Source organism: Empidonax traillii, unplaced genomic scaffold, assembly GCF_003031625.1.
Source record: "Empidonax traillii isolate 1590-97213 ecotype Southwest subspecies unplaced genomic scaffold, ASM303162v1 scaffold477:size924519, whole genome shotgun sequence".
NCBI lineage: Eukaryota > Metazoa > Chordata > Aves > Passeriformes > Tyrannidae > Empidonax > Empidonax traillii.
In genome coordinates, this window is record NW_020955670.1 from 262,380 (window position 1) to 274,538 (window position 12,159).

The 12,159-nt window shown below is 35.7% G+C and overlaps 1 protein-coding gene across 3 annotated transcripts in view; it reads left to right on the forward strand.

Annotated features, from left to right (window-relative positions):
* The window catches only part of PPP1R12A (protein phosphatase 1 regulatory subunit 12A), a 116,467-nt gene that overhangs the window by 88,534 nt on the left and 15,774 nt on the right, over window positions 1-12,159 (forward strand). For all 3 annotated transcript variants that reach the window (XM_027896086.1, XM_027896085.1, XM_027896083.1), the window contains 6 exons: window positions 777-867; window positions 2,374-2,571; window positions 2,748-2,913; window positions 4,934-5,052; window positions 6,247-6,312; window positions 11,718-11,734. In XM_027896086.1, coding sequence (XP_027751887.1) covers window positions 777-867; window positions 2,374-2,571; window positions 2,748-2,913; window positions 4,934-5,052; window positions 6,247-6,312; window positions 11,718-11,734 — 657 coding nt within the window. The remainder of the gene's footprint in view (window positions 1-776; window positions 868-2,373; window positions 2,572-2,747; window positions 2,914-4,933; window positions 5,053-6,246; window positions 6,313-11,717; window positions 11,735-12,159) is intronic.

Genomic DNA, 12,159 nt, shown 5'->3' on the forward strand with positions numbered 1-12,159 from the left:
TGTAGTAGAAAATCAACTAATGCATTAAGACCTTCTAAATTCTTTAATTATGGTTTTACATACATACAAATTGTTTGGGTTTTTTTTTTTTTGTCCCAGTTACCTGCATTGGAGAATTTCTTTAAAGAGTCCAGACTTCATCTGTCTACTCCAGTAGCCTTTTGGCTTTGATTACAATTACCTGCTTACTCTGCAGGATTTTTGTGGGTTTCATGAGGATTTATTTTTAAACTCATTTTTTTCAAAGGGAGTTGGTTTACTCAAAGCATAAATGATTCATATGAAAATGTAGTAACCACCTCCTCAAGGATTTTTAATTTCTGGTGCAGTAAGTGATATAATTAGATTCTCTGCATTAACAGTACATTTAGCTTTTTCTAAAAACTTACAAGTAATGTTAAAAGTTAACACACATATTTGATGTGTAAATGTCTATATCCCTGAATCCCTGAGGTCTTCTATCCCTGAAGTACTTACTAGACTAGTGAAATACCAAAAAAACTGAAGTTATATTTAGAGAAAATTGAAAAAGGAAATCTAAGTTAAGTAAGAAAACACTGTGTATTTTAATTTAGTCCTAAGGCTGCTGTCTTGATGAATAGATTATTATGAAATGGATGAAATGTGTAAAATGTAACCTGCTTTATATAGTTAAAGATTTTTTTCTGACTGCTTTGGTTTTCAGTTGTATCGTGTTGTGGGGGTTTATTCTGACCTTTTAATACATTTGTACAAAAACGATCATTTGCCAATTTTGTTTGTAATTAACTCCTTAGATCATACCTCACTCCAGTACGGGATGAAGAGTCAGAGTCCCAAAGAAAAGCTAGATCCAGGCAAGCAAGACAGTCAAGAAGATCTACACAGGTATAGTAGTACTGAAGCTTCTACATTTATGGAAACATACCCATAACATAATACTTGAGAAACAGACATACTTCGTTTGCATCCATTTCTAATTCTTTTTCTTCTGTGCAGGGGATGTTGTAGATAATGTGATTGAGCTGACCAACACATGAATAGCTAACAAGATCCATGACACAGAAAAAATACATTCAGTCTAGTGTCTGTGGAGACAGAAAAGTACTAGAAGAGAGTTTGTAGAGGTTTTTGTTACTTGCTAATAATCTAGTATCTAACTGCATGTCTCCTTGCAACATTTCTCTCTCTTAGTTTTCATACTGATATATTTGGTCGTTCTTCACAGTTTCTGTGACAACTTCCTTACAGTGAGTTGCAACTAGCACAGTCCTAACATAGCGAACGATGTAGCAATAGCAAAATAGAGTGAGTATCTCTGATGATACTTGAATTCTCTTTGGGCAGTGGAGTAACTACCAACCACTGCCTGCTGACAAACTGAGAATAATCAGCATATAGGCCCTGAAAAACAGCACAAAAATACTGCAGCCATTGTCCTTACCTGTTTTAAGGACGAATCTCTATCTACATTTTTAACTGATGTTACTTTCAAATCTTTGCAATTTTAAACTCCTCAAATATTTCTGGTTACCTTTCCTAATGAGAGATCCACTCTTGATACAACTTTATCTTACCAGAGTTACTCTTACTTTCAGTACTAATTCAGAGCCCTGAATGATGGTTAAACTACCAGCCAACTATTGTTGAATCTTTACAGTAAAAAAGCTACGAGTAATTACTCTATTAAAACTTTTTCAACACGAAAACCAACTAAATTACTGATAAGCTGCAAAGTTGGCTTTGAAGAATAGATTACAAAGTGTTTTGAGCCATGTCTCAGTCAGATGCATCAGCTGAAAAGTATAGTAGAGAAAAGCTTTCTTCAAAAAATTGTTTGCTTTCTGAGCTTACTTCAAGACTAGATTTTAATCTCAGAATAACAACAAACTAAGAAATAAGTTACAACTTTCTCTAGTGCTGTCAGTACAATTTTTTATGTCTTGCTGGCCTAAAAATCCAGTTGCAGGGAGTGAATTACCAAGTATGAGCATTTCTGAAAATATGATGTGTTATATTTTTAGGGTTCTTTCAGAAATGTTTAATATGCTTTATGGTCATGTTGGAAGCATTGGAAGCATCTAGTGGGTTCTTAAATTATCTGTATAGGATCTTCTATGCAATCTGTATGTGTTAGTTCAACTAAAAATTGTCTTGCTGGAGAATCTGGTGATCACATTACAACAAACACTTGCCACTTATAGAGGGATGTTTGGTTCCAAGATTCAAGAGGAAAGCTTATAGGTAGAATAGGTAAAATTTATTTCTTACTAGATACATGTAATTTTCTAAAGTTGAATTTTTTGTTCAAAATATTTATTTATGTAATGTGATCACCTACATTAATATCAATGATATATTAAAAATGGTGTTCGCTGGCTGCTCTTTTCACAGGGTGTAACACTGACAGATCTTCAAGAAGCTGAAAAAACTATAGGAAGAAGTCGTCCCACACGAACCAGAGAACAGGAAAATGAAGAAAAAGAAAAAGAGGAGAAAGAAAAGCAAGACAAAGAAAAACAAGAAGAAAAGAAAGAATCTGAAACTAAAGATGATGATTATAGACAAAGATATTCCCGAACTGTTGAAGAGGTATTTTCATGATGAGTCTCTTTAGGTAGAGAAATTATACAAATCTTGACTCCAACTTTAATAACTTAATTTTGGTACTACTATAAGAATTATTCATATAGTTAAATGTTTTAATATCCCATGATTTGTATTTGTTAATCTTGGTAAATTAATTTTGACATCTTTCTGCTGAATAGCCGTATCATCGCTATAGACCAACTTCAGCTTCAACTTCATCATCCACGTCTTCGCTCTCCACCTCCACTAGCTCTTTATCAACTTCAAGTCAACTAAACAGACCAAACAGCCTTATAGGTATAACTTCTGCCTATTCTCGGAGTGGAACAAAGGAAAGTGAGAGAGGTAGGAGTACTTTTTTTGAAGGGTTTTTTTTTTTTTCTTAGTTCACAAAGGGTAGCTTATGTTTCTAGAGATACCTCAAAATGAGGTGTTATATGTAAGACCACTGGGATGTGCCTTGTTCCCATCTTCTGTAAGAAATTCAAAACCTGCGTATAGAGAGGAAAAAAGATTTTCTGAACTTGGTGGTCGTTTGCAACCATTTAGTATTTTTCCATCGTTGGGTCATAGAAGTGTCAAATACGCTACAGTAAGTATCCACATAATGCTTTAACTTTTGCTTTAACATAGCAACTATAATCAAATACCGTATTTCAGAGTCTAAATATTTGCAGGTATTAAGAAGGAATTTTACTTGATTAAATAGTTGGTAAATGACAGGGGTTTTGTTTCAGTCCTTCTACACTGAAGGACTAAAATGATGCTTTACTGCTTTAAGGACATATCAGGATTTCATGAGCAGCTGAAAACAAAGGGAAGGGCATGCTTCCCATGGTAGTTCAGAATATTTAATGGAATCGTACTTCTGGATACTTTAACTGGTTTATGTAATCTTGAACTGCGGATTAGATGCATGATTCAGAGATCACAAAAAAGCTTTTCTCTGATGTCAGAGTTTTTGCCCTCATTTCAAGTGTGAATCACATGTTATAATTCTGAGAGATGTTGTGCCTGATACTTTGCCTGTCAAAGGAGGAGCCTGTTGACGTGCAGTGTAATCTGGTCTCTCTTGGAGGCTTGTCACAGTTGACTTGAGAGAAACATTTTAATTCAAGTTATTAATCACTGGCTTTAATAGGGTTACTGATTGAAATAAAAAATTTTGTTCTACAGAGGGTCAGATAAAATCATCTATTGATAAAATCTCCATGAATTAAATAGCAGTCTTGCCATGTTCCTTAAAATGGTATTTTCTGAGGAAATTGTTGGGGTTAGGATTCAGGGATAGGGTTTCTGGATTTTTTCCCTTTGTCCTAAAGTGAACTGAAATTTGGATTAAGATTCTTCAGTAATGCATACTTACTCTAGGAAGCTCTTTCTACACTGTTCTGTGGAAAAGATTTTCATGGGTAAAGATTAACTACAGCAGGGTTTATATTTTTTCACATTATGACTTTGGAGGAGAAATACATTACCATCTGAAATCCCAGTGGTCAAGTCCAAGGTTATTTAATTACATAAGGTATATAATCACCACAAATATCTGTGTTTCCCTGCTTTCCTGTTTAATTCTTGCTTCACACGAAAATGTTTATTTACCTCTGAAGTCTATTGATGGTGGGTTTTAATTTTTAGTGATTAGCGATGCTTCTGTCTGAACTCAAATCTGTGGTTGCTTTATTTAATAAAAGAACATCAGAGTATGAATAGACTGTGATAATAAATAAAGTACTTTGGTTTGGCTAGGTTTGTTTAAATTTAGGTTTTTTTACAAATTACTTGCAAACATACAGTGAAGCAAACATAATCCCGAGGTATTATGTCTGTTTTGAATTGCAGTTGCATTTATTTTGAAGAAAAAGGACGTGTAATACAGTAATAATATAATGTAGGAGATCGCATTTTATTCTTCCTTAGAGCAAAGATGGAGATGACTGTGATGAAAAGAAGGACTCTAAGGAGGACTTAATAGACTTTTAAAAGTTGGAATTATTTTTAATACTGAGTTCTTGATGTAAGCAAAGAAAGCTTGTTTGATGAAGAATGGTGAAGAATTATCGTCTCTTCCTTTGTACTGTTATGCATCTGCTGACACAGATGTTTGAATTATTAGGATTATTGTTACATTGAAACATTTTGTCTAGGGGGCTGAGGTGGAATTAGTATTTAGAGTATTTTAGAGCTATATACTGGGCAGTGTATATTACAGAAAACCCTGTATGTGGTAAAAAGCTCTACAGCAGATTTATTTCAGGTAAAAAAAACACATTGCAAGCAAATTAAAGACTGAGAAGTATTCAGAAAATTTTCAGCAAATTAGATTGTGTCATAATTCAGTGAATAAGAAAGCTGTTATTAACAGAAGGGGGCAAAAACGAAGAAGAAAAGGAAGAAGATAAGTCACAGCCTAAGTCTATAAGGGAAAGACGGAGACCAAGAGAAAAACGAAGACCTACAGGAGTTTCTTTTTGGACTCAAGATGTAAGTAAACTTTGCTTATAGCGAAGTGCACTCTTTGTGCATAGTGTACTCTTAAAATAGAGAATAGTTTGAATTAGTACAGTATATAACTAATTGTTCTAGAAAAAAAAAATTATGCTTTTCCCATTATATATTCTGTTTTTCTTTGTTTTGATGCTTTCAGGAGCAGAATCAAAATTAAGTCTTTGTTTGGTTGATAGTGCTAACAAGAATTCTAGAACACTGTAGTAACCGTAACTTAATAGGAATTAATCATAATCTAAGGAAACACAATAATTACTGAACAAATGTTTTATTATGTTGTTTATTATAATCCTGTTAATTATGAGATATCTTAAAAGTTGTGTATAAGAATTTTTTTATAATAAGCTCTGAAATAAATGGAATGTGTGAGCCAGTTCCCTGTCACATAGTTACATAAATTGATTTTGCTAAGTTGATATAATCTCTTTTGTCATATCAGCTGCAGAAAATATTAAAAGAGAGTGTGAGTTGAATATCAAAATAAGTATTTCAAGTGTGTTTAAGTTTTCTTTTCAAATTTTGTCAAACCTAATATGAAATTTACAGTATGTTATCAAAATTGCAGGGAGGAGGAGAGAGAAGAAGTCTTAGCTATGTAATAATTATAATGCTGTTAATTACAAGGTATCTCAAAATTTGTGTGTAAGACTCTTTTTCATTATAAGGTGTTTTTTTTATCCTTGCATGCAAATGGTTTCTCAGAGATTTAAAGCATTATGTGGATTTCAAGTAACTTCCTCTCTTTGATAAATAAGTATTTAGTGTTTGTCAGTGATCAGAACTACATATCTAACTTTCAACAGTGCAGTATTTTGCGTACATACCAAAGCTGTAAGAAGGAGAGTCATTATTTGGCACATTACAAGTAGCCATGTACTGCTGTCAGAATAGAAAGGTTATAGTTGATGTTTCAGGCTCCTCTTCCCTTTTCTTTGTCATGGGATCGATATGTAACGTAAAGCAAGATTTTCATATGCCAAATGCAAAGTTAGGTTTCATCTCCTTCTGGTACTGAAAACATGTATCTCTTTGAGAATTTTCTTCACATATCCTGTATATTCTCTGTAAAGTATTCTGCTGGTCTTAGATTTTCATATCAAAAGTCTAGAATGCCTTAAAATCTCGCTATGCTTTCAACAATTATTTTTTCTCTCCCACCTCTTTCACCAGAGTGATGAAAATGAACAGGATCATCAATCCGATTCAGAAGAAGGAACAAATAAAAGAGAAAGTCAGGTAATTGAAGAAAGATAATTTGTTCATTAACTTTCTAACAGATGCATTTTTATTGTAAAATTTCTGTTGAAGTTGGATTCAGATATCAACAGTGGCCAAAACTGATAGGTTTTGTCTTCCATTCTGATTATATAGAATTGTCATTCAGAAAATGTAGATTAAATTTCTGACACACAGGTCAGGGACATGATACAGCAAGTTCTTGGAGGGACCTTTCAGTTTCTGTCCTGCAAAAATCTTTCATCTGTACTTTTTATTTTCTGGTAAATTATGTCCAATAACTTAAGCGCACTAATTAAAACCTTTTAAAATTAAACCAAATGCTGTCATTATTATAATTAAAAAATAATATGAGAAATTAATTTAATGAAGCATAGAGAGTTGAAGAGCACAATGTATGTAATTTCTCTATAGCAGAATGTATTACTTTGAACATAAAACCTGGACTAACACACTACAGAGTTCATTACTGAGGAATAAAACTGAAATGATATTTCTCTCTTTTTTGTAAAAGCTAACATTACACATTCCTTAAATACTGTAGTTAAGAGATTAATTCTGTGCGTTTTTGGTTTGCTCTATTTTTTATTTCCATGTCACATTAACATAAATGCGTTGTCCTGTTTTATTTCCTCCCAGTAGTACATATTATTCTTAAATCTGTAATTACCTCATAGTCTGAATGTGCGTGTGGTGCTTCTGTGTAGAGAACTGGCTGGCTGAGAGTGCTTGGACAGGCACACTTTTTTTCTGGGTTAAAAAGTGGCCAGAGAGTTGTGGAGCTACATCCAGCTGGAGGCTGGTCATGAATGGGGTTCTTCCGGGCTCAGTATTGGGGCCAGTCCTGTTCATGGTCTTTATCAATGACCTGGATGAGGGGATTGAGTGCACTCTCTATAAAATTGCAGAAAACAGCAAGTTGGGTAGGAGTGTGGATATGCTGGAGAGTACAAATGCTCTTTAGAGGGATCTGGACAGATTGGATTGATGGGCCAAGGCCACTTTTATGAGGTTCAATAAGGCGAAGTGCCAGGTCCTGCACTTGGGTCACAACAACCCCTGCAGTACTGCAGGCTTGGGGAAAAGTGACTGGAAAGTGGCCCAGGGGAAAAGGACCCGAGGGTGCTGGTCATCAGCAGGCTGAACATGAGCCAGCAGTGTGTCCAGGTGGCCAAGAAGACCAAGGGCATCCTGGTCTGGATCAAGAAGAGTGCGGCCAGAAGTACCAGGGCAGTGATTGTCCCCCTGTACTCGGCACTGGTGAGGCCACACCTCAAGCACTGTGTCCAGTTCTGGGCCCCTCACTACAGGAAGGACATTGAGGTGCTGGAGCTTGTCCAGAGAAGGGCAACGGAGCTGCTGAGGAGTCTGGAGCACAAGTCCTGTGAGGAGCAGCTGAGGGAGCTGGGATTGTTGAGTCTGGAGAAAAGGAGGCTCAGAGGAGATCTCATCACTCTCTCTAGCTACCTGAAAGGAGGTTGTAGCTGGGTGGGGATTGGTCTCTCCTCCCAGGCAATAACCAACAGAAGAGAAAATGGCATCAAGCTGCTCTGGGGGAGGTTCAGGTCGGACGTCAGGAAGAATCACTGAGAGGATGGTTAAGCTTTGGAATGGGCTGCCCAGGGAGGTGGTGTAGTTAGCATTGTTGGAAGTGTTCAAGAAACACTGAATGTGGCAGTTGGTGCTATGGTTTAGTTGATGTGGTGGTGTTCAGTAAAAGGTTGATCTTGAATCTTTTCTGATTTTAATGATTCTGTGATACTCATGGCTTGACTTAGGAGTCAAAACACTCTCCTAGGCTGTATACTTCCTACAGAAGATGTTGGTAACTGGTTTCATTATAAATCAAAATAATATCAGATAGGAGTGTATGGAGAACTGTGAAATAATAAATTGAATATATGAACCAGTTCCCTGTCACATAAACTGATTTTGCTAAATTTATATAAGCTCTTTAGTCACATCAGCTGCAGAAAATACTAAAAGAGAGGAGAGAGATACGAGTAAACTAGAATTACAGTGTCAGATGTTCAGATAATAGTTAACCCATTCAATTCTGCTGATTCTTTGATGTACTGCTGTTTGGAAGAAAAAGTTTAGAAATGCTGAAAATATGTATTACTCTGATGCTGCTGTTGGTTTTGTTTTTTGGGTTTTTATTGCTTGGTGAAGCTAGAAGCCAGAGGTGGAAAGTGATAACTGTAAACTTCCAAAGGCTTTGGTGGTAACTCAGGAATTAAAACTAACTAAAGAGAAGGAGGTCTTGTGTGCATGCAACAGAGAAAATTAAAGGACCTCAGACAAAATAGTTTCTAGTCTGAATTTTTTAAGGACTCAGAAAAATCATTATTTTATTCATGTTGGCAGTCTTTAAAGGAACTGTCTTGTAAGATTTCAGTTTTAATTTCTTGTTTTTCAGTACTTCAGAACTGTCTTTTGACTCCTTAGCTAAAGGAGAGCTATTAAAAAGAAGTTAGACTTAACTAAGCACTTCTACAGTTGGATGTTCTTAGGAAATTTTGCTTAGGCTTTGTAATATTAAGGGCAGAATTTTTCTTCAATTAGCACAAAAATGCCATGTTCTTATAAGAAAGTGGTGTTCTTAAAGACGCTCTTAGTTCTAAGTTTTAGGATAGCCATTTAAAAATAAGGAAGTCAGAAAATTGCTTTGGTAGATAAAGGATTCAAAGTTAAAATGTGTTTGTGTGAAGCTTATTTTTCAGTATGACGCATTAAAAAATAAAAATAACAATAATTTAAAACAAACAGACAAACAAAAAACTTAGTCCTTTGACTAGATACTACAACTGTGGTTAGGTTATAATGAAATGGCCTGGAAATTTATCTGAGCCACAGATCAGATGCATGATTTCTGAAGGGGGGGAGCTAGCGATATTAGGATAATAAATGTCATTAGGTCTTTTGGTTCTGTGGAAGTAAACATGAGAAACTGGATTAGTAGTGTTGATTAAATACTGTATTCAAATTTTGCTTCTCAGTTTCACTGCTGTGGTGCTTTTACAGAAACACTCATTTATAACAAGTACAGAAAATTCCACCTGAATTTAGTATTTTATTTCCATGACTAGTAATTATCATAACCTCACTAAAATGTAACGTGCTTGTCTAGAAGCTTAGTGCACTTTTCAAATATGCAGTTTATTTAGATCTCTGGAGTCTGTATAATGATAGTGCAGGGTAAGGTTGTATAGATAAGGATATGTATGTTTTAGTTTTTTGTTACTGCTTCTGTGCTCCCAGTGTAACTGTGACTGCTCAATCTGCTCAGTTCTATGACTGTACAAAGAACACCCATCTCATGTGATTTGGATGCACAGGCATATCTTCGTTGGCATCATTTGTCCTCAGATGAGCTTTATGCAAAGTTTGCATATTCTCAGTGACACTTTTTCACATTTTTTTTTTTTGTTAAATGTCAAAAATTGAACTGAGCAGAACTGACTGAAATTGAAGGGGAAAATAATGAAAACAGCTAAGACTGCTAAATGACCTCCCCCCCCAAAAAAAAACCTCTCCAAACCAAACCCAAATGCATTTTATGAAAAGTGAGGGGGGCAAGAACAGGCATGTGCTTGAGAAATGTGAGGCTCTTTCAGTGAGGTATGGAGGCAGGATGGTGCTGAAGCAGCATGAGCGGGGATTTACAGCTCTTGGGGAGCACAAAATTGCTGAAGGACAGTTTTTTGAAGATTACGGCGTCCTTGTCTGGCTTCTCAGGTTCCCAGCCTCAGCTAGGAGTGCAGGAATGGGCTGCGTTTGTGTTTTCCTGCCTGTAGTAATTACTGCTCTCTTGCCTCAGCAGTTCATTTTTTGTCCCCTTTTGTAGCTGGAAAATTCTGTTTCTAAGATGGTCTCTATGTGACTTAATAACTTGCCTTTCCGTTTGGGAAGCTATAGTGCAGCATGGGAATGGAGATCTGGAAAGTTTTCACATTCCCACGGCACCATGGGGAGTCCACTAGAAGCAAAGAAAAACAGCCTTTAGGAAGCGTATTTGCTCAGAAATATTTAGGAATGGTTTACTTCTTGTAGTGGCTGTCCTTGTAAAAATAGAAAACTAAAGTTTTAATGGACAAAGATTTCTCTGTTTATTCTCACCCAGAGAAGGAATCAGTGGAAAAGGGATTTTTGGAGGTCGTTGATTACATGGTGGGATTCTGTAATCTCACACTGATCATACTTAGACGTAAGATGGATAATGCAAGGTGAGACTCCTGCTTGGGTGAGAGTAAGTTTTCTTCTGGCCAGTAGCCTAAAAACTATCTATGTATAGGTGTGTGCCACCTAACTGGTGCTACCACACCAACATATTGAGCAAAATCTCTTAATTCACAGCATTATTCATACTTCTAACAGAAAATAGAAATGTTTTATTAGGAGTGGTTAGGCTACAGCATGCGCTTCTGATATCTTCTGTGCAGTAAATGTACTTCAAGGTGTCAAAGGGGAAATTGAGTGTATTGTGGAGAACATGGCTGTTTTACTCTGCATATTGAAAATCTGGTTTCCTTCTGTAAAACAAACCAAGCAAGCCACATCAGCTCCCCAGAAAACCCTATGGGAGGGCTTCAGCCACTGCTGGGGGAATAACATCGGAGGATGTCCAGGTGATGATACATCAGTAGAATTTCTTGACTGAAATGTCTGCACTCAAGGTTGTTATTATAATTGGAATAAATTATGAATCTGTATTAACCACCCAGAGGGGAAAAAGGTTTGTATGACTGATGTAATGCTTAAAGGGCACTCCCTCGCTCTTAAGTCATCACTTCTAATTAAATTTCACTTGTCAAATAAAGAGAGTTAATTTTGTGCCTTTGAATTCACCTGGAATGAATGAATGAATGAATGAAAGTAATATAAAAAATGAAACTATGTAATTTAAATAAATAAGTACTTATGTTGGTGGTGTCGTAACTTGTTTCCAGTCATACTATGTTGAAAAAGTGATCCTGTAGCTTAATTTATATCATTAGTTTGAACTGAAGTTACTAGAGCTATGTTAGAGGAGAGGAAGAAGGAATAGTGAATTCAGGGAATACAGTTCTGATGCCTTTAATAACAGGCAGGCGAATAACAGAATGCACTGACTGCTGAAATTACTCCAATGTTTAGGGCACTCAGGACTTTTAGAGTGTAAGGTTAATGTTAAAACCTTGTAAACCATATTTTGGCAAGCACATTGTATCACATATTTCTATTCTTTTCCAGACATAACAAAATTGAAGCTTGAAAATGTTCAGACAGTACCTAGTGGTGGATAGCATGTTCATTTAACATTGTTGTTTAGCTGTACTTGTTCACAGATTGTTATATATTGTACCAAATTAAATTATTGACTGATCTATTCTTTTTCTCTTTTTTTTTACCTATCCTCATCTCAGAGTGATAGCATTTCAAGGTATGTGCAGTTTAAACAAATTAATTTAAAACTGTTACACGTTTTGTCCACATATAGTCATTTTAAGTTCTTTATGTACAAATTCAGCATAACCCCAGTGGTTAAACTGGTTTGAGCTTTAAAGGACTGTAATGATACTTAAATTCTGTATGAAATATGATTGTAAAGTTACAGTATTGACATTTTTTTTCAATGTGTGGGTGGAATGCTCCATTCTGGGGAACATATTGAACTCTGTATTTATAGTGCACTGAAGGCAGGCATTTTGTAGAACTTAGTGGATACAGTACTATTCCCCATGGATTTATCAGCATGGAGTCAGCTTTTACAAAGAAGACAAGAGGTTCTTGTTGCCCCTCTTTTAGAATACGTACTGAAAATTTTCTTTGTCACCTGAAGAAAAGTACTACAGCCTCTGAAAATCA